The sequence below is a fragment of the Pagrus major genome, chromosome 5 (genome assembly GCF_040436345.1).
Source record: "Pagrus major chromosome 5, Pma_NU_1.0".
NCBI classification, from domain to species: domain Eukaryota; kingdom Metazoa; phylum Chordata; class Actinopteri; order Spariformes; family Sparidae; genus Pagrus; species Pagrus major.
In genome coordinates this window covers 32,036,150-32,056,795 of record NC_133219.1, presented here as the reverse complement: position 1 = coordinate 32,056,795, position 20,646 = coordinate 32,036,150, and the positions used below count along the sequence as shown (strand labels likewise).

At 40.5% G+C, this 20,646-nt stretch overlaps 1 protein-coding gene across 1 annotated transcript in view; it reads right to left on the bottom strand.

Moving 5' to 3' along the window:
• fbxl17 (F-box and leucine-rich repeat protein 17) overlaps positions 1 to 20,646 on the bottom strand; it is a 226,533-nt gene that overhangs the window by 54,359 nt on the left and 151,528 nt on the right. The window contains exon 9 of the mRNA XM_073467207.1: positions 18,636 to 18,712. Coding sequence (XP_073323308.1) covers positions 18,636 to 18,712 — 77 coding nt within the window. The remainder of the gene's footprint in view (positions 1 to 18,635; positions 18,713 to 20,646) is intronic.

Below are 20,646 nucleotides of genomic sequence, written 5' to 3'. Positions count from 1 at the left end.
AGTTTGCGCACCATTGTTTAGCATTGACTACATATATGCTTTCCTACAGTTTTTTCAAACTTGTTCGTATATTGTTTGAGTGTTACATAATTTGAATGTGAATGTTACATTATCAGACTTAATATTCGAAAATATAAAGCCATGAAATTGTAAGTAAACAAACAGACAAATAATATCTAAAAATATTAATTTAAAACTTTCATTTTAAAAATTTAATAACTCTAAAATGCATTTCTCTCTACAGTCATTCGACAGTCATGCTCCATTGCGAGAGCTGTAAACAGATGTTGGTTTGTCCCAAGAGAAACAGTTTACGACTGCCCTCTTTGAAATTGTGAACATGTGTTTAAGAACAAAAGACAATTAGTTCAGTGCTGCATGTAATAAACTTCTTCCATTCCATGTAAGTGTTATCACTGTTATAGAATCAATGCCATTACACTTATTATTTGTCAAAAAATGGTGTGCCAATACTGTTGTAGTGTGCAGTGACAGATCAGAGGAACACTACAGAGTGTTGAAACAAAATATTGTTGTTTCTTTATGCTGCAACTTTAAGTATGTTTAAGTTCAATTTTCCATTTCTCTCGTCATATTGCTGTACTTATGTGCTGCTTAGGTTTAGGCACAAAAATACTCGATTAGGGTTAGGAATACATCATGGTTTGGCTGAAAATATCTGTATTGGTCGCCATTAAAACAGCTGGAAATGTCACCACCGACTCAAACTGCAGTCACCCGTTTGGCTTCCTTGTGGCTTGTAATAACGTCACCCCAATTCCCTCCACCTCTTGATGTGAAAGTCTGCTAATAAGCATATAATGTGAACGTGATATGCAACGTCTCGTACAAATGTCAACCTTGGATGTATCTGTGGTTTGCAGAAACGTTGACTGCAAACATTATATCATGATGCCTGGGCTGCATATAGTGGTGAAAATATGCACTGTAATTAGCAACTTGTGGCCTCTCACCTGCAATACTTCCATGGGTAAGAGCAGAGTGGCAAGGCAGCATCTTCTGGATGATGCAACATATGTGCTAACGCTGCAATTTCATACTGCAATTCACTGTTTTCGCTAATTCATGGTGTTTTGTACATACCTGGCATTATGCAGAAATATTGTGGATCTAAGGAGGAAGAATGATGGCTGACCAACTCATTAAGCATCTTAAGATATCTTGTTTTAACAAGTGTTGAAAGGTGGTTACTTTTTTAGCAATGGGTGGTAAATGTCCATAATCTCGGGGGCAGTAGCTTTTTCTTATGGCAACAGCTGATAGTGGTCGTATTGTGATACTATTGTGTCATTAAAACACCATCTGGCATTCATTAAAGACACTTGTATCATTGGCTTTGACCATACTTAATCACTTTATGTAGCCACTAATGGTGAAGTTAGGGCAAAAGCAGGCAGATAATGCTCCATTCTTAGTAGTTGCCTGCAGTTGTAGCTCTGTCACAACCTGCCTTAGCTACCAGGGGCTACTCAAATCCAACTCAAGTCACTGTTACTTGTCAACTGTTGCTGCAAATGGCTCAGGCCCATCCCACATCCAGGACATGGTCGAAGCATACACCCCAGTACATCCGCTACACTCTACTGCTGCTGAACGGCTCTTTACTCCCTCACTATGAGGGGATCCCAGCGACCGCACAACAAAATCCTGACTGCTTGCTCTCCTGGTTCAATAATGTCTCAACAAGCTCCAGACTGACATTAGAACAGCAGAAACCCTACACACCATCCCGTCACCATCACAGACTAAAAAGTCGCCTGCCTTGACTGCATCTTAGAAGAAGAAGAAGAAGAAGAAGAAGAAGAAGAAGAAGAAGAAGAAGAAGAAGAAAACAACTTTCTTTACTTAAATGTCGCACCTGAAGCAGATTGCTTGTTTGATGGATTCTAGTACTCAAGTTGTCCTTGCAGTTTTTGGGTTGTATCTCCATGGTTGAATGTACTTATTGTAAGCTGCTTGGGATAAAGGCGTCAGCTAAATGAATGTAACCTAAGGTAGTGAATAGCAACATCACCTTGGAGCTTAGAAAGTTGTAGCCTAAGAGTTCATTGCATCAAGTTCTCTATCAAGACAAATAGTCACAGGAATTCACTTACTAGTAATAATAAGTAAGGTAATTACTGGCAGTGAAAGAATTTGAGGAGTGCTAAGATGATACAGGTCAAGAAAAAACCTATAATATTATAAGCATTAAATAAAGCTTTGCTATTTGTACTGGAGGCTGCATGATAACGAAGCAGAAAAGCAAGGTCGAGTTGCGCTGTGATTTTTTCGCTAAAGGTTACACGCCTCTACGGGACAATACAGCAGATGAATATTCTATCTGCAGAGGTAGGCAGCCTTGAAGCAGAGAACTCCAGCAGCAGAAATGTTCAAACACAATTCATTGTTTGCTCTCCCAAACTCACCTTTTCATGCTTCATCTGATTCCACTCTGGTGTCTCTGTGGGCCCAACGCCACACCGCCTAAACATACGCTTTGAATGGCCTTGAAAGTAGAATGGAAAATGACTGGCTCTACATAGCCCCTCCGTGCCCTCCACACTGCACTTCTGATTAAGATAAAACTTTTGTATAAAGGTTCTAGAAAGATTTCGGTTTCAGACAATTGCTATATTGTCTTGTTAGATATCTTGTTGTACAACTTATTTAAATCAAATTTAGCCTTAACACGTCTATGTCTACTTTTGCTTTAATTAGTTAAAACTCACATTTCAACAATGCTCATAAACAGCCTTCAAAGATTGTTCTTGCTTTGGTTTCACCTCAAACAGTGAAAATGGATACAGCAATAGTGGTGGTGATAAGTGAGAAATTTTCCAGAAGAGTTTTCAAGAAGAGTCAGAAAGCTCAAGACCCAACCACAGAAGAAGAAATAGGTACAGAAAGGACACACAACCACCACATCGTTCAGCAACAAGCACATACACACCAAGAGCACCAGAAACATTCAAAAACACCTCTAAAAGGCCCAAAGTTGCAAAGACAACATCACCCAATGATATGAGACATTCAAGTTTTAAAATGTGTTGTAATCATTTCATGTATCCTTTCAATCGTTGATTCTCAGGGTAACTCCCTGATGTTCCCTGATGAGACTCTGATGTTTTAAATAGAGGACACTTTTAATCCTAGTGCGGCTATCTTAGTAAAACATCTACATAGACCTGTATTCATCCAGGATCAAGGAAGACAATAGTTTATTTGCAAATCATGTTGAGGAGTTTGCTTGTGCATTAATCACAGCCGAACCAGAAAGATATCTGCTGAGGGAAGAGGAGGATGTCACACTAATGCAAAGGATTACCAAGCAAGGTGATGTAATTCAAACATTAGACATTAAACATATGCATGCATGCATTTGTTTAAGAGCTCTGGAGGGATGAGGGATGAGGGATGATGTCATGTCGTGTCAATCTGTATTGAGCTGTAGAATAAGTTGGTGTTGTGAAACAGTGAGCAATCGCAGAACCAGTATAACCTGCGGGAAAAAGGCATTTTAAACCTTATCGTTGGGCAAAGTCACCAAACTTTTTATGTATTTTTTTCCATCAGATTTGACTGGAGATTGTATGCATGCCATTTTTATGTTCCTGTGACCATTGGACGTAAAGTTTTGGCTTTCTCCCCATTCATTTAGATAGGGGCTTGGTCTTGTCAGACTGAAATAACTGCGCAAGGGCACTGCCAAGATGGCTGCCCAGTGGCAAGACTTACCTAAAAAGGACTTTGATGTTAGCCGGCAGTTTGCACTTACACAACATCACAGACACAAGAACAAGAAATTCGAGGCACTTGTTTATCTTAAAATAAGGCAGATGCTCATAGCCTTTTAACAATCAGTGATTGATAAAAGTGCAAACAGAACCAAACTACTCACTCGATAGAGGAACAGAGATCTGCAGGCATATATGTGCCTTGTACAGGAAAACAATGACTTAGTAGTACCACTGTTGATCAAATATGGCCCGACTAAAACTTAAGATACAGTACTTTTAAATGTATGTACCTACGCTCTTCTCTGTTTTACAATCTGTGCAGCAAACACTCAGAATAAGCACGTAAAGCCGTGCTCACACAACCAAACACACACTTGCGGATGACACTCAGATACATGAGCAAAAGCACAAACAGGCCTCCCCAAGTGTCTCTTTCCTGCGTCAGGGTGTCGGGAATATAATTGAGGGCTTACAACGCGCTCCCCTTCTGCTAAGCCTTGCTATCTATCAGGCCACACACTGCTCTCACAAACTGCCCTCCGCTGGTACATATCTGATTAGGGCTCCTCTGTAAATGAAGCTTTACAGGACAGGCCGATAACAGAAGGAGAGAGCATAGGAGGAGAAGAGGGGAAAGACAGATTACAATATGTAAAGAGGAGGCCAGGCGTGGACAGACTTGAGTACCAAACAAGAGCACCAAGGTAGGGACGAGTGTGGGAGGAATTTGATATTTTGATGAGGCAGAGAGGTAGAGTGAGGTCATGAAATGCCGTCATGGTAATATCATATCTATGTGACCACTTGAGATTTTTTTAAGATCGACAAAAATGGCTCCCAGCATTCATCATTGAACCAGTAATGTTTAACAGTCGTTTTCACTTCATTTTATAAATGGCCCTGGCCAAAACAATATCTGAGCCACTCTTTAATACAGATTCTTTCAAGTACATTTTGCATATCAGAGGGGACATATGCTACATCTGGAAGCAATATTTCATTCTGATAGAGCATTTCAAAATTTCAATTAACTTTGCATGAATTCACACAGTTAATCATCTATTTTCTATCACCCCCAGGAGTTTAATTAATAACTTTTCACCTGTTCTTTCATTCTTTAACCTGAACTCATGAGCGAGGGCCACTCAACTGGCAGCCTTAAGTCATTTCAAGGGTCCATTTGATTTATTTTGGGCCAGTAATTGAAAACAATATTAATTTATTCTATAAACTATAAGTGCCTTGAGATATTGCCCTGTCAAAGTTAATAGCCAATGGATCAAATTGCTTGCCAAATACAGGTAGATAGCTTTCCAACAAAACCAAACCTTTTTTTCAGAAAAGCTTTTGTCTGCTTAGAGACTTCATTCAGTTGTGGTTAATTTTAATGTATGTATATAATGAGCTTTACAAGTCATGAAACATAACTGGTTGGATGCTTTTATGGTCATTAACCAACATTGATACACCATCATTACATAGCCTACCAAACATGCATCATTTGTAAAAAGCAGTAAATATTTGTTAAATCATTAATATTTCGTTTAAATAACCTGACCTCATCCTGTAATCAGAAGCCCTTGTGTTGGCTCTACTATGTATGGCACATATGTAAAATGTTATAGATGATTCTATTTTTTTTACAAGTGCATCCAAAGGAACTCTTCTTACTTGATTTACAGTGGAGAGTTATGGGTTTAAGGTGCGGGCAACAACCTTACTGCCAATTGAACAATCCTACACATTATACAAAACAGACACATGCTAAATGAAGCACATATGCTCTGTTGCTGTAAATCAAGACTGTGCCAAGACCACAAACCCCCGCTGCCTTTTATGTTTAAAGAGCAGTGATTTACACATGCCTTTTATGATATAATCACGTACATGCTCACAAAAATACACTCTAAGTATAATGGCAAGGTTTTTTTCTTTGTTTCATCAGTGTCATTGATCAAATGATGAGAGGGAAGCCAGCACCCTTGCCAGAGCTGCTCCTGAAACCCGTTGAAGAGTCATGAGCCGAGCCATTTAAACATGGCCGATGCATTATGTATTATAGCCGTTCCCTGTCAACGGAGTGATGTACGGTACTTTTGTCAAACAATGGAGTAACAGCAGGGAAAGATATCATATGAACAGAGAGGACAAAAGGAATGAAAGTGAAGAAGTTAAAAAAAACCTGACTTCTGGAGCCAATGAAAAGTGAGGAAGGAGAAAATAAAATGAAAGATGATATTAGGAATCCAAATGAAAAGTGACCTTTAAGTACAAATAGATTTTGCATTTAGATACTTGGTAACCTTCCTGTAAGCAGAGGGATCCTACAGAGATAAAGACGGGGATGTTCTCTTGGACAGCGGCCACCGAGGTGGACTAAACCATGGTAACGATAGGAGGTAAATGACAGGTCAAAAGTCGGCGCCAGCAGGAGGAAATGACATCAGCGGGAAGTATGAATAAACAGTGGGAGACAATCATCCAATACAAGCACTGACCTTGCAAGGGATTAGCAACGGCATTATCTCTCAAATATACAGATGTAGAAAAATGAGTGAGGGGGGTGACCTTCTGAAAAGAAAGTTTGTAATTTCAAGTTTATGTTTAACTCAAAGGTAGACTCATAATCTAAGTGATAGCAAGTTGCTAATGACTAAGAAGCAGCAGCAGCATTTTTCAACGAATGGCATTTTGATGATTAAAATAACATTTTAAAGGGGAATGTTTAAACCTTGGCCCTACATTTACATGTTTGGGTGTGTAAGTGATCCATACTTATGAAAAAGTTTTGAAATCGGACCTTTTTGTTAAATAATAACATCTGTTCTGTCACCAGAAACACAAGTCTTATTCATGCAGTGATCTCATTCTGATATCTCGGGAGGTGAGCGGTTACAGTTGTTGCCTCATCTAGGTTGTCGAAATCAGTTAAATATTAAGCCATGACTTTGGAAATAAATTCTTGACAGTAGGTCATCTGAGTAAACTCCCAACTCCTCTTTCCAACTCTCTGACTGGCCGGGTATTCCTGCAGCAACTCAAATTGATTAGCCTTTCTGATTTCAGACTGAGACTTGTCCTTGAACAAGACTGCGTTTTTGGTAACAACACAGATCTTAATGGATGCAACGTTGACGGTCTGAGCTACCCCACGGGAATACTTTGCAGCCATTGCAGCCATGCTATGGCTGCCAGCAACAACTTTGAGTAAGTATGAAGCATTTACACATGCAAAGATATACATATAGGGCCCAGGTTTAACTGCTGGAATTTCCCTTGAAGCAACATAGATTGTATAAATATAATAATGGCTTTTCTTAGGCTCTTTCCCAGGCACATTGAATTCAAATTCAAATAACACACACAAACACTCCCGAGCTATATTATAATTCTTTCTAAATATTTTATTGAGTTATATTGTGATGGTTTTGCAATTCCTTTGACTTCAGAATTTATTGTATATATATTTGTTTTGAGTGTAACTGTCATGAACAAAAGACTTCAGAGTCACTAAGTGTCTAGATAGATAGATAGATAGATAGATAGATAGATAGATAGATAGATAGATAGATAGATAGATAGATAGATAGATAGATAGATAGATAGATAGATAGATAGATAGATAGTTCACTCATGTTAATTATAATAACTTTCCAGATGTTATCCTTAGGTGTGTGGTTAGAGATTCTTCCGAAAATGTAACTGCTGGCCAAGATTAAGAAATAAAGCATTCTTTAAGCTTCATCACTGAAGAAGAAGTCTCAATTGAAAAGCATGCCCTACAGCAAAAAACATCCCCTGGCATTCTAGTACAATTGCATGCTGCTTCTGCTCAACACTGAATTTTTATTTGGTGGGGTTTGACTGACTTTAAACATACTGTAAGTATTTTCATGCTTTGCAGGCTCTTTTGTATTACTAACTGCCAAGAAAGATAAACCTGAGATATCAGAGAAATACCAAAGGCTGATTGTGATTACCAGTTAGATAATGACATGAATGGTATTTACAAATCAAAAGAGCGTAATCATCATAACTCTTATCGGACGAGAAGATGGCATTCATCACATATGCTGCTCGCATTTCTAGCAGTAATATCTGAGAATCTAAACTACCATTCAGGTCTTTCCAACATCATAACAGCTGCTTTGATTTCTTTTACACAGATACTTAGTCACCTGTATTCACTGTTCTTCTGTTGGTTGGTCTGTTTCAAACCAGAAAAAGTTCTTAAACACAAACAAACACACACTTTAACCATTTTTATTTTAAAGTTATCATCAGAGAGCCCTTCCGTGGGGTATGAAATTATCTTTATTCGAATAATTATCTGCAGACCTTCACATGACTGCAATATCTCTCAGACAATGCCATCGTTCTGCAGCGGCTTTGTCAGTGTGTGTAATTCTGCAAAAATGCTGAAAAGTCATTTAAATATCGAACCAATCAAAAATGGTAAGAAGACAAAAGAAAAAAAAACTAATTAAAGTAGAAGCAGCAGTGGAAATATAAGACCAAAAGGATGGGAAAAGAAATAAAGACCTCTCATGTACAGCATCCCCCCTTAAGGGCCATCGCTGAGAATGAGCCAGAACTAACTGTAGAACTCACAGCAGGGTGCTTTTACTATTAAACACTCCCACTTTTGGTCACCTACACACATCAACACCCACGTAACCTACAGGACAGCTCCATTCACACCTGAGAGAGATGAGGAGGAGGAAGATGAGGAGAGAGGGGGACCGGGTAAGAGAGCAAGGCAGTGAGGGAGAGGGAGAAAGGAGGGCGACAATGCAGAAGACAATAAAAGGAGATAGAGAAGAGAAAGAGAAAGCCTTCAAGTCATTATAGCAATACAGAGCATTTTACACCTGTCCACGGGCTGAATCAGTGCTACTCTGAGACAATGGCACAGTAGATGTGATGCTGCCTCCTGAGAAATACTTGTCATACCTAGACACACACACACACACACACACACACACACACACACACACACACACTAGAACTAATAAGAAAAATAAGAAAATGCAGTGTTTCGCTTCTATAAACAAAAACCTTATAGCCAGCAATAACTGGGACGTCTTCTACAACTTACACAGCTTGGTGTTATTGAGTCCCACGGGCACATTTAAAGGCCGCTGTTATTGGGAACTACAGGGCTGAGATGATGGCGAGAGAGAGAGAGAGAGGGGAAGAGGAGAAGATGGAGAGCGGAGATATAGAACAAATGGACCATTTATATCAAAGCTTCATAAAACACACATGGGGCCTCTTGTTACTAAAGCTACCTCTATCTCGGACAGAAACATTATCATCATCCAGCGGCTCATAGATACGTGATTACATCCTCTGGCACCATGTATACACACACACACACACACACACAAACACACCACACACCTTTGTACACAGGGAAACATACATCTGCGTACACAGAGACACACACATTTACATATAAATCTATATATAAACACATTCACCCAAGTCATTTCAATCCTGCTTCTCCATAGACCTAAGCCTAAAATAGCAGAGGCTTAAGATTTCTTTTTCCAAAAGTTACGGCAAAGTGTGTGTGTGCTGAAATTTGATAGTGTGAGTGAAGGAAGATATTAGCATGAGCTCAAAAGTGCATCTATAATATGTGTGTACTGCCTGTGTGATTGCGTTTGCGTCCGTGTGTGTTAATGCAAACGGAACTCGCCTGGCTGTAATCCCTGAAGCAAGAGTGTGTGTTTCAGTGTGTGTTTGTGTGTGTGTGTGTGTGTGTGTGTGTGTGTGTGTGTGTGTGTGTGTGTGAGTGAGAGAGAGAGAGAGAGAGAGAGAGAGAGAGAGTTAGTGTGTGAGTGTGTTTGTGTGTGACCAGTAAGATGGTAGACAGCGTAAGCCCCAGCCTTCACAGCTTAAGCCCCCCTCACTTTTCTCCCCCATAAGGCAAACAGTGGATAGACCACAGGGCTTAGCTGGAGAAAGAGGAGGAGAGGACAATATATGGAAACTAATTCAATTTCAGCCTCTTTGCACTGCTCCCCAATCTGCAAATACCACCCCACCACAGGCTGATGTAAGGAAATGGAAATCTCGATTTATATACTCAGCTACACACTATGAAGAATCTGTAGATTGGAACCCTATGGAAGTGTACTTATGCACTTGAGTAGCGGTCATCCAGTTAAATGCCTTCCCTCGGGGGAGGCTCAAGTCCAGCCTCCCGAGCTGCTCCTCCTCCCTCCTTCCCCATCACCCTCTCAATTTCCCTGTAAGTCATCTAATGAACTTTCCAAACTTGCAAATGGTGGGAAAATGGTCATCCTTCTTATTCTCTATGGAAAGGCTGCTTGCAGTTTCCATGGCTGAAGGCCAAAGGCGTTTCATTTCTGATAGAGACATTCTTCACTTACTTTTATGGTTTTTGCTTATTGCATTTTCTATTCTGTTATTGTAAAGTGTTACCAATGAAACTACAGAAGTTTGGATGTTAACTTATTTCCTGGCTGAAACAATTATAAATAAAACATAAAATGTTGCCAATCAGTCATCTGATGATTTCCTCTTGTTACTGTTTCATTTTTGCAAAAGTCAAGATTTGCTGCATGCCTACTCTTATCGTGTTGGCTGACACTGATGATGTGCGGATATTATCATGCGTACCTTATCTCTTGACATCACTTGGAAATGTCTTATCAATTGACAGACAACAGGGAATAATTGATTAATCCAGGAATAATGCATTAATTGTGGATTAAATTAATTGTCAGTTGCAGCCCTTGATAACACAGAGCAAATATTACCCCCCATGCTTAAGCATCCTGGAGTCCAGCTCTGAGCACGTTGTAATGCTGGTTGTTTTCCCCGCGGCTCAGGCACTCTCATTGATTTGCAGAGATAATAACCCACTTTATGAGTATTTGCCCTTACCATGTCCAGTAGCACTCTTTAACATATGTTACTCTCTCCATACCATCTCTCCTACCCCTTCAGGGAGAAAACACACGGTTTATGAATTTTCCTAGTAGGTGCTATTTCTGTGCAACGCTGCTCCACTAGTTTTTAGGGTCTTGGCGCGATATGGAGAAGGGTCATGGGAGTTGGCCTGTGGGCTCCATTTCCTCCAGTTCCATTGTTTTACGCTTAATGGAACTGATGTCAGGAGGATCGCGCCTGGGCAGTTCTCCTGTCAAGTTGTGTTGTGATGGTTACACTTTTCAAGATGTAGGTCGCCAGGTGAATAACAAATATTTAACTCTCAAAGACCAAAGAACTTGAAGATTAAACCCTGTATTTTGTTGATACTGAGGATTTAACAACAGAACTGATTCACTCTAGATTATAATTTTTCAATCAATGAATAATCACAACCTCAATTCCCCAAAAATTGTGGCGGTGTGACAGATGTAAACAGAATTCGAGAGTTCGAACTGACCAATTGCATGAGTTGTAAATCACTTAGACGCTGCTACTCAGTCAATCAAATCTGAGCATTGCATCAAGCGTTGTATTTCGAGTCAGACAGAACAAACACAGGCAGATGAGAGACCAGGCGAGAGATGGCAGTCTGCGAAAAAAGATAGCGAAAACAGAGCTTTAATCAAGAATGCATCTTAAATGTTCATTTGTTCCACCATTTTGACTAATCACCTACTGCTTATAGATGTATTTTTTACTTTCCTTAAACTGAGTCCCAACATGGCAACAGCAGCAGCAAACCTAATAAGCCTAAGTAAAACTAAAAGTGTCTCTGCCAGTCTTTCACGAACACCAAATTACTGGGAAAAAAGTGACTAATAGACCTGCAGATACTAAACTGCAAATTAAGAAACCATTACCTTTTTCGAAGTCGACACTCACACATGAACACACACACACAACCACACTCACAGTGGTAATGCAGACAGACAAAGATTGTCGACTGACTCTCTCCCCTTTGCAGCCCACATAAATCTGCCGTACTGCTCTGCGCATTTTAATCGACTCCTTTAAGAGTTACATTATTTACCTACTGAATGCCAGACAGAGAGGAGCAAACAAGCTATTACACTATCTAAGTTTACATCACATTATGTTTCACAGCACTTAGACTGTAGGTGGTGAATAACTGCTTAGCAAACAAACAAGATGGAAGGAAAGCACGCACGACTAGAGCACGGAGAGAAATAGAGACGTGAAAAAGGAAAAGACAGAAAGAGATAGAAGTTGATGCATGAGAACAGCCGACACAACGAAGCTACGGCCATTTACAGAGTTAATATGACTCTGTGAGGTTTTATCAGGACTCTTGCAAATACAATAACTGATCTTCTCATTTAATTCTCCTGAATTTACTGCAGTGTTTCAAATATTGGTTGACATTTCAAGAAGGGCTTCATGCCATGGGGCTTACAAGAACAGATATTATGCTGAAGGGTTTGACTTGTACATCAATCCAACAAATAGTGCAGAATAATAAAAACTGAATACTGGCTTAAGGTTAAAAGCTAGACAGTAAATCTTGCACTTTGAGTGTATCCCTAATGGCCTCATCATACTGTACACAGGAGCATCAGGATCACATGTCATTTTTACTAGCGGTAAGATAGTTACCGCAATGTTTCAGCTGCTTTTATGCTAAGTAACCTCACCTTGTAAATAGCACTATGATACTCTGGGGAGTGAGTGTGTATCAAAATTTCCCCAGTGACACGGGAACTTTGTTGAAGCGCACAAAACGTGCCTCACAAAGGCATGTAAACAAGCACACAACCACACATATACACACATACAGCAATACGTTCTTCATTCTTGAGGTTGTGCTCAAGGGGAGGGGCAGGGAAGCCCCATCTATCAACGTTCAGTACATTTAGAGTAAAGCACCGCGGATGAAAGTGCGAGCTGAAAGATGAATGGAAAGACGGATGAGACGGGAAAAGAGAGCAGGAAGGGGTTTGGTGTTGGGGAAAAAAAGAGGGAAAAGGGAGAAAAGCGTGGATGCATGTTAACTATGTGAGAGCTATGAAGAGGGTGATCAAATAAGAGAATAAGACACCAAAAATTGAATGACAACAATAATCTCACAAGCTGACACATGGGTAAATACAGATGGACATAACAATGAAATGCACAATCTGAGAAGCTCAGTCCTTCTTATACAACAACACAACACAATCACAACAGTCTGGAAGATGGGCTGTCATTGTCAACATTTCTTATTAGGCGAAATATAGTTGTGGAGACGCTTGATCAGGAAGTATTTTTCCCATTTTAGTCCTCATTTTCCCATTAATTATATCCAAATACTCCTGACATAAAAGGGTTACCTTGATGATTTAACTATACTATAGTATGATGTCATGTCAAATCTGCTCCTTCAGTTCATCTGGTATGGCGGATGGCTCTTTCTTTCTACCGACTTCAATTGTATGTAGAACTTGTAACTAGAAACTTCTATGTATCACAGCCTGTTCTCACTCCCGATACATCAAATACAGCAGCCTGGTCATTAGTCCTAGGCTTCAAAGTTGGACGCTCTAGTTACGCCTCTAGCATCCCTTTTTGAAGGGCTGATCTAGTGAAGTAGTATATAGAGCGAGAAAGTCCGAGTCAGGAGGTGGCTGGGGTGTTTGTAAGGCTTTTCCTCTGGAGAATGTGTTATGTTTGTGAGTTAGAGTCAAGAGTGGTTCAGGTTAACAAGGGGGATGCATTTTGGTCATTTCCTAACAAAGAGGATGGCAGCCTCAGTCATATCCTATCAGTTCCATGTCATTGCTATGGAAAAGATGCCAGTTCAAAGCACAAAACTGGCCTGTAGCATTTTCCAAATGCTGTACGGTCACATGGCCATGATAAAGAACGTGAAGATAAACTTATTTAAACTGAAGCTGACTGTATTATGAGGTTTCTACAAAGAATTTCACTTGCTATTAGCAGCACACTCCACAGAATTTGGTTTGTTTGTCGTTTGAAACTGCTAATATTCTGCACTCGTGAGACAGCCAGGAGAATTTCATGTCCGTATTACTTGAAAGCACTCAAAATGCCAGTCCTTGAACATTTGCTATGCAAAAAATGAATAAGACTTCCATCAGTCTTGAAGCCTGAAATAATCCCTCCCACTTCGTCACTCTATAGCAGCTCTGCTTGAAGTCCTCTAAAAGTACACCAAAGCTGCTCTTTTTTTTCCTTCCCTCTCACTCATACAGTCTCCCTCAGGTGTCTCTCTCGATCTTGTATTCACACAGATGTACACAGGAGGCCGTGACTGACAAGGTAAGGGATCGTGAGGAGGCGTGCGGGTGAAAGAGGAGAATTACCATATGTAAAGAACGGAGGTGCCAAGGTCTCTCTTTTTGTCTCCGGATAAAGCAGGTAGGCTACAAGGGACAAGATAAGTGCAGATAGATGGACACAGTCACAGTGCAGCCACACAAATTGGATGCATGTGAATGCAAATCACACACACGTAGGAACAAAGGATGCACTCAGACAATGAGTGCGAGAGTGAGAGGAGACGAGGAGGTATCACTGTCTATACAGGTGTACTGAAGATACAGTATGGGCCCCGGGTCAGTCAAAGAGGATGACAGCGGTGGCGTAGAGATCTGATTAGCAGTGGGAGCGGAGCTGAGTGGGGTTTCTCATCAGGATCAGCTTTCAAACCAATGTTATAGTGGTACTTTTATTTCTGCTGGGGAGGTGGGCAAACTGAGACCACGCAGTCAGTACGCCTATGGGAATAAAGAATTTAGGTGGTTGCCCCTTTTTATTTTATTATGCCACATGCAAATAGTTTAAAAAAAAAGGGACAAGTGTTGTCTACTGTGACTTTAAAACAACTGCCTCACGTTTTGTGTCAGCGCTGTGACTGTGTCCATCTACCCAGGCTTACCTTGCCCCTTAGAGACAAAAAGGGAGAACTTGACACATCTGGTCTATACATTCACATAATTCCCTTCCTTCACCTGCAACCTCCTGCATGATCTGATCCCCCTGCATGAGCTGCTGTGGCTCGGGACATGGAGTGGGTCGTCCACTGATCACAGGGCTGGTGATTCGATCCCAAGTGTAGGCATAGACCACTGAGCCAATGGGCAAATTAAACACTGAACAAATGTGGACAAAGCACTATATAAATGCTACCTACTACCATTTACGGTGAGACACTGCATGCTATTTTCTCAGGCACTGGAAGAGTTTTAAAATTTTATTTACTCCATCAAAACTTCCTTAATATTCTCTCAAACTATTTTCAACTGACCTCTCTAACTCATGAGATTTGGAGTGGCCTGTTTATCTTTACTTATTTTGTTTTTTTAAAATCTGACGAGTCTGTCATAGTCACAGAGTTTAGATTTTTTACAAAATAGACCCAGACTAGCATTGCTTTAACGACTGTAACATGACATTTAAATATATAATTATGGAGTGTGTTGGAAAGTGTCTTTGAGGCCCAGGAAGCCTGGAAGTGGCAGTGATAAGTGGGCACTCTGAAGATTAGGGGTTCTTACACAAAGGGTCAGGACTTGAAATTGCTCAATGGACTGCAGCTGGAGGGTCCCCATATGAAAAGATGAGTTGTATTATCTACATATTTTTGGGTCCCAGGGTAATACTAAATGTATTCCATATGGGTTCTTGCATTTTCGAGTCCAAGAACTACTTGACTCCAAACTCCTGGTGTTGGATTAGTGAGGCTTTATTTCATGCACAGTTTCCAGAAACCCCTGACCTCACTTTTGTAGAGTCAATAGCTGTAGAAGTTAAATTACCAACATAGTAAAGGAATACAAAATGTTAACTGAATTAAATGGTTTCTTAATTAAATAAATTAAGAATGCCTTAAAGCAAACTAATGCTGTAGTTTAATGTCTTTTATTATACTTATTTTTCTTTTTATACTAGGAATGTACTGTACCTTCTGTGCCTACATTTTCTGCCTCTTTAGTTTGATTTATAGACATATATTACAGTGTTGATGCATGTGAACTTGTGTGTGTTGTGGGTGTTAATAGCTTTGAAAAATGTCAGGGAGACGAGAAAAAAATGCTTGAAAAGTAAGAAAACACGTGTACATAAAAAGATTAAGTAGCACAAAGAAAACAGAGGCAGACAGACAGAGGAAGTCTGAATGGAATGTGGTTTAGAGGTTTATCAAAATATTCCAGTAGCGTGACCGATTTTCATCATCAATCATTAGCTACAGGTGTAAATCTCATGAAATATGTGAATTTAACAGCTGGATTCCAGAAGATATCCAGGTGTTTTTAGCAAGTCTTTATACTGCCTTGAATGCAACCAAAATGTTATTTAAGCTAATTAGTTTTCATGTTCTTTGATGAATGAGAGAGAAGTCACGGCGCTAATAGGGCTTTCAGTAAGATCATTACGCCAAAAAAGCTCTACCCTCGTTTTTTTCCATTTGTTTCTTCTTCCTCGCAAAATAATCTCCAAAGCCATCTGCACTGGGAGTAAAATTACATGTTGCCTAGCTCTCTCTTTCTGTCATCTAAACCTGTCTTTATGTCTGTCCTCAAAGCTCCTATAAAATCGGCACAGGAAGCGAAAGCTGGGAGGAAAAAACAGAACACTCAAACGTAAGAGGCTTGTGGACATCTCAAATGCACTCACAGAGGCCATTAATAAAAATAATTAGCACAGGAGATGGGCGGAAAAAACGGGGGCCAGCTTGGCTGATGTAAAATCTCATTTCTGTTATTTAATTTATCAGAGACTGAAGCAGGAAAACCACCAATCATTTTGTTAGAGCACAGAGCTCCAACAACAGGCATCTCAATCCTAGAAGGACACACACATACACACACACACACAGATCCCATCATCAGCCAAAGGGGGCCGGAGGGGTCATTAGTGAAGGAAGAAGATCAGATATCACCAATTCATCTTGGTCAAAATGATTAGAAAAACACAGAGTTCGAGGGGGATATACGGGGGGGTTGGTTGTGTGTTCATGGTTTAATGTACTATTGTGATCTTGGAGTCATCAATCAAGCACCAGTCGACGCACGCCCACGAAACCTTTCACACACACAGCTAAGGTTTAGGTTCAGAGAGGTCAGGGTGATTATTGTCACTGTAACTCACAGAAAGTCAGCAGCAAACTGCAGCTCGTGTTAGAGAGTAATCATTTAAGTCTACACTCTGTGGCGACACACGTGACATGAGTGCAGTTTTGTTGGGGAAAGCTGACAATTAGTGCTTTTTCCCCATTTTTTCCCATCTGTTGTCACTATTTAGGAAAACCACCGCAGGATCAGCAAAAAGTGGTAGCATACAGAGGGGAACAAGATAAATGTATACGTTTATATTAGTAAGATCAGAGGCAACGGCTGGAGCTGCAAGTTTCTAACTGTCTGATACACCATTTGGACAAATGTATTGATGTGGTTTGCTGATAAGTCTGAAACTGGATGCTGCGTTCCAAGATGTCACTCTGTTCACTTCTTTGACAGTTGCATACTGACCGCATCCGCCAAAACCAATTTTCAGGGTTCCACTTGAGTCTCCAGCCAAGCCAGCAGAGAGCACACACGACGCTAGAGACTTCCTCCGTCCAAGCCAGCTGACTTCTCGTTGGCTCCTGACGTTCATAAACAGGATGACAGGTTCTTCTAGACTTTGCAAACTTTCTATGACCGAATGGATCAAACTCTGATCATACAAAGACTCATTCTGAGTGTTTGCGACACTCAGAAATCACCATTTTCTAAGACAAGAAAATAGTCTTTTAGACAGACAACATTGTTTGACGTCAACCAATATCCCAATATCTCATACAACGTCTCAATGGCCCACACAAAAACAGCACCTGACCCGCCTAAGCTCTCTAAACCCTCGAGAAAACACAATGGGACTAACAAGTAAGAGCCTTGTTTGTCTCTTATCTCAGTAGTTCCTTTGTGCAAACTTCAATAGACCAATCATTCAGACAACGGCGAGTAAAAAAAAAAAAAAAATGAAGCAATTTAATCTTTCTTAACAGACAACAGGTAAAAAGCAGAACAATCAAAACACAGGCTATTCACTTTCTTAAGTCCAAAGAAGACAAGAAAACTCATTGGGACAAACAAGCAGGAGACCAGTTAGTTTGATATCTTATTGCTCCCTTTGTGCAATTTTGAATAGGCAATTTTGAAAAGATTCACTCTGACAATGGTGAGCTGACTTAATATATAAAAAAGAGAAAACAGACACAAACCCTAGCTATTGAAAGTTTATGGGACTTAAAAAAATCAAAAATCAAATTAAACTTACCTTAACAATCAAACTCAAGTAAACACGCTTCATCCCAGTTCGATCGTCATTCTGAGCACAATGCAGATTGTCTGTATTTTGATTCGCAAAGATGATTGGAAATACAATAGTGACAAACAGAAATTCAGATTGTGTTCTATTGACTACCTCTTGGGGGAAAAAAAGTAGCCACACAGACGCAGAAGTTGGCTACAGGCTGTCATTTGCGCAAGTCTTAGGGTACACACATGAACAAACAGACACACACACATGAAACGGCACCGCAATAATTAAACAGACAAACACTGGCCACACAAGGAAACAAATAATTCACGCTGAATACTGAAGTACTCCAACTGTAGTGGATAAAAGACTCCTATATTCTGTAAAAACCCAGCGCAGAATATTGAGCTGTGACTTAGAGAATTTTCTACATAAACTTCTAACTACAACATGAGCGTCTATGAACTGCACCGAGGAGATCCGGCGAACATTACTTTATTCTGTGTGAAACTTTTCAATAATATTTTTACTGTTTGCAAGTCTCAGAAGGGCTGAGTCGTAAAAATCAAATGAGTCCTGAATCATGGTGGTGACTGCGGGTAATAATGGTTATGATAATAATGTTGGAGGTTGACTGCAACATAGGGATAGTGATTCAAAGTATCCTACCGTGGTCTGTGATTTTACAAGACACGAGATAGAGCTCTTTCAGACTTCTCCCCTCCTTGGCGATGATTTCCACGCACCTACAGAGAGACACAGAAACAGAGCAAATGTTTAAAGTGTCACCTGAGACATCGGTGTTCTGTATATTGCGTTTCGCTCTAGCTTGAAGGAAATGTTGCCCCGTGTGTGCACATTCAGCCGCTTTTCTTTCTCTTAAACTCCCTCTGCTACACACACAGACACACACGCACAGGATTATTCCAAAGTAAAGGTTAAACAGTACAGCTGCAGGGTCATAACTGTTCACATATCCTGCCTCTGCTTCTTTTAACACACACATTAATAATTAATCACCTGATCTGATTAAAGAAGCATGCACTAACACAGCGGGAGTATATGTGTGTGTATTTGTGCATGCGAGTGCGGGCATACACACACACACACACACATATATATAATAAGCTTGCTCACTTCAAAGAGGGATATCTGCATTCAACCCAGTGCCTGAGCCCACAGGACCTACAGAGAGTGTGTGTGTGTGTGTGTGTGTGTGTGTGTGTGTGTGTGTGTGTGTGTGTGTGTGTGTGTGTGTGAGAGAGAGAGAGTTTACACTAGGGAGGGCTAAGGGGAAGATCAGAGTATCTGTATCAAATGATTCTCTTTAAATGCCTCTAATGAGAGGAGGGTGTGCAACAACTAGATTTTGATCAACGCATTTGACCTATTAACCTTCAGGAGAAAATGTTTTGATCTTTATGCTGGTGTTCAATCATGAATATTTATGAGACAAGCGCACACACACACACTGTACGGCCCTTGCATTAACGTGAAAGAAGAGCTGGAAAAAAAGTTGTGATGTTGAACTGTGAATCGGGGAACAACATTAAGTTCTGGTGTCACGAAGAACTGTGCTCGCACAATATGACAGAAAACTGAGGGTATTCTGAAATGCGTTGCTCATATTCACCCACCATCCGCTGGCTTATCTCACCATAGGCCGAGCATGATGCGTGAGGACTTGTTGAGAGAATCTGAGCTTCTTCTCTTTCGTGTTTTTTTTAAGACACACAGTCACTGTCTGGCAAACAGGCACGAAAATAGGACGCAGGGAACCGGGAATTCAATACGGGGGAGTGTCCTCTCAAAACAAAGCATGATATGCTAGCGTGTTTCATTTAAGGTGACACAATTCGTGGATCTCACTTAACGTGTGACATATCACACTTCGGGATCAAGGAGGAAAAGGTGCCAGTGAGAGAAAAGTTAAAATGTGTGTCATATTTTTAAAAATTCCCTGTTTGTGAGTGGAGTCGAAGCTGTTAAAATGTGCACTGGCACTGGGCTGCATCTTCATATTTCACATTTTCTATTAAACTCTGTGGCCCTGCAAGCTTCTCCATGTTATCAGGTTGTACTTTTCTACCTTCTCATTGTCCTTTTCTCTCTCCGTGGCCGATTCTAAGATGTGGATAAGAAAAACTCCACTCTTGAAAACAGAAAAACGACTTGTTGCTATTTGTCAGTCCTGATCCATCCTTGTGCTCTGGCCGGCCTTAGATTACATTCAGTTAAGCCAGTGGGATCAAAATATCATGCCGTGTGTCTTTGGGCTACAACATTATAGCTGCTAATGAATGAACGCACTGGCAAGAGTTGGTGAGGAAATAGGGAAAAAAAACAAGAAAGTGCAGCGACGAAGGCCGAGGCGGAGCGTATCCTCTGGGAGCTTGTTACACTGTGCCCAGGGTCAGAGCAAAAGCAATTAGATCAGACATCAATGAATGAGGGAGGGAGTGAGGAGAGATGGAAAGCGGGAGTGAGTGCAAATATCTTTACAGTGGTTAGAGGTTGGACAGAGACAGAGGGGGTACATCATGGAGCTGTGGAAACAAGGGAGAAAAAGAAGAAAGAGTAAGAGGCCATAATAAGGCCGGACCGAGTTGAAATGAGAGGACTGAGAGACAGCAGAGGAGACGAGGGAGGACGCAGCAGAGGTGTGGGATGTGATGGCTAA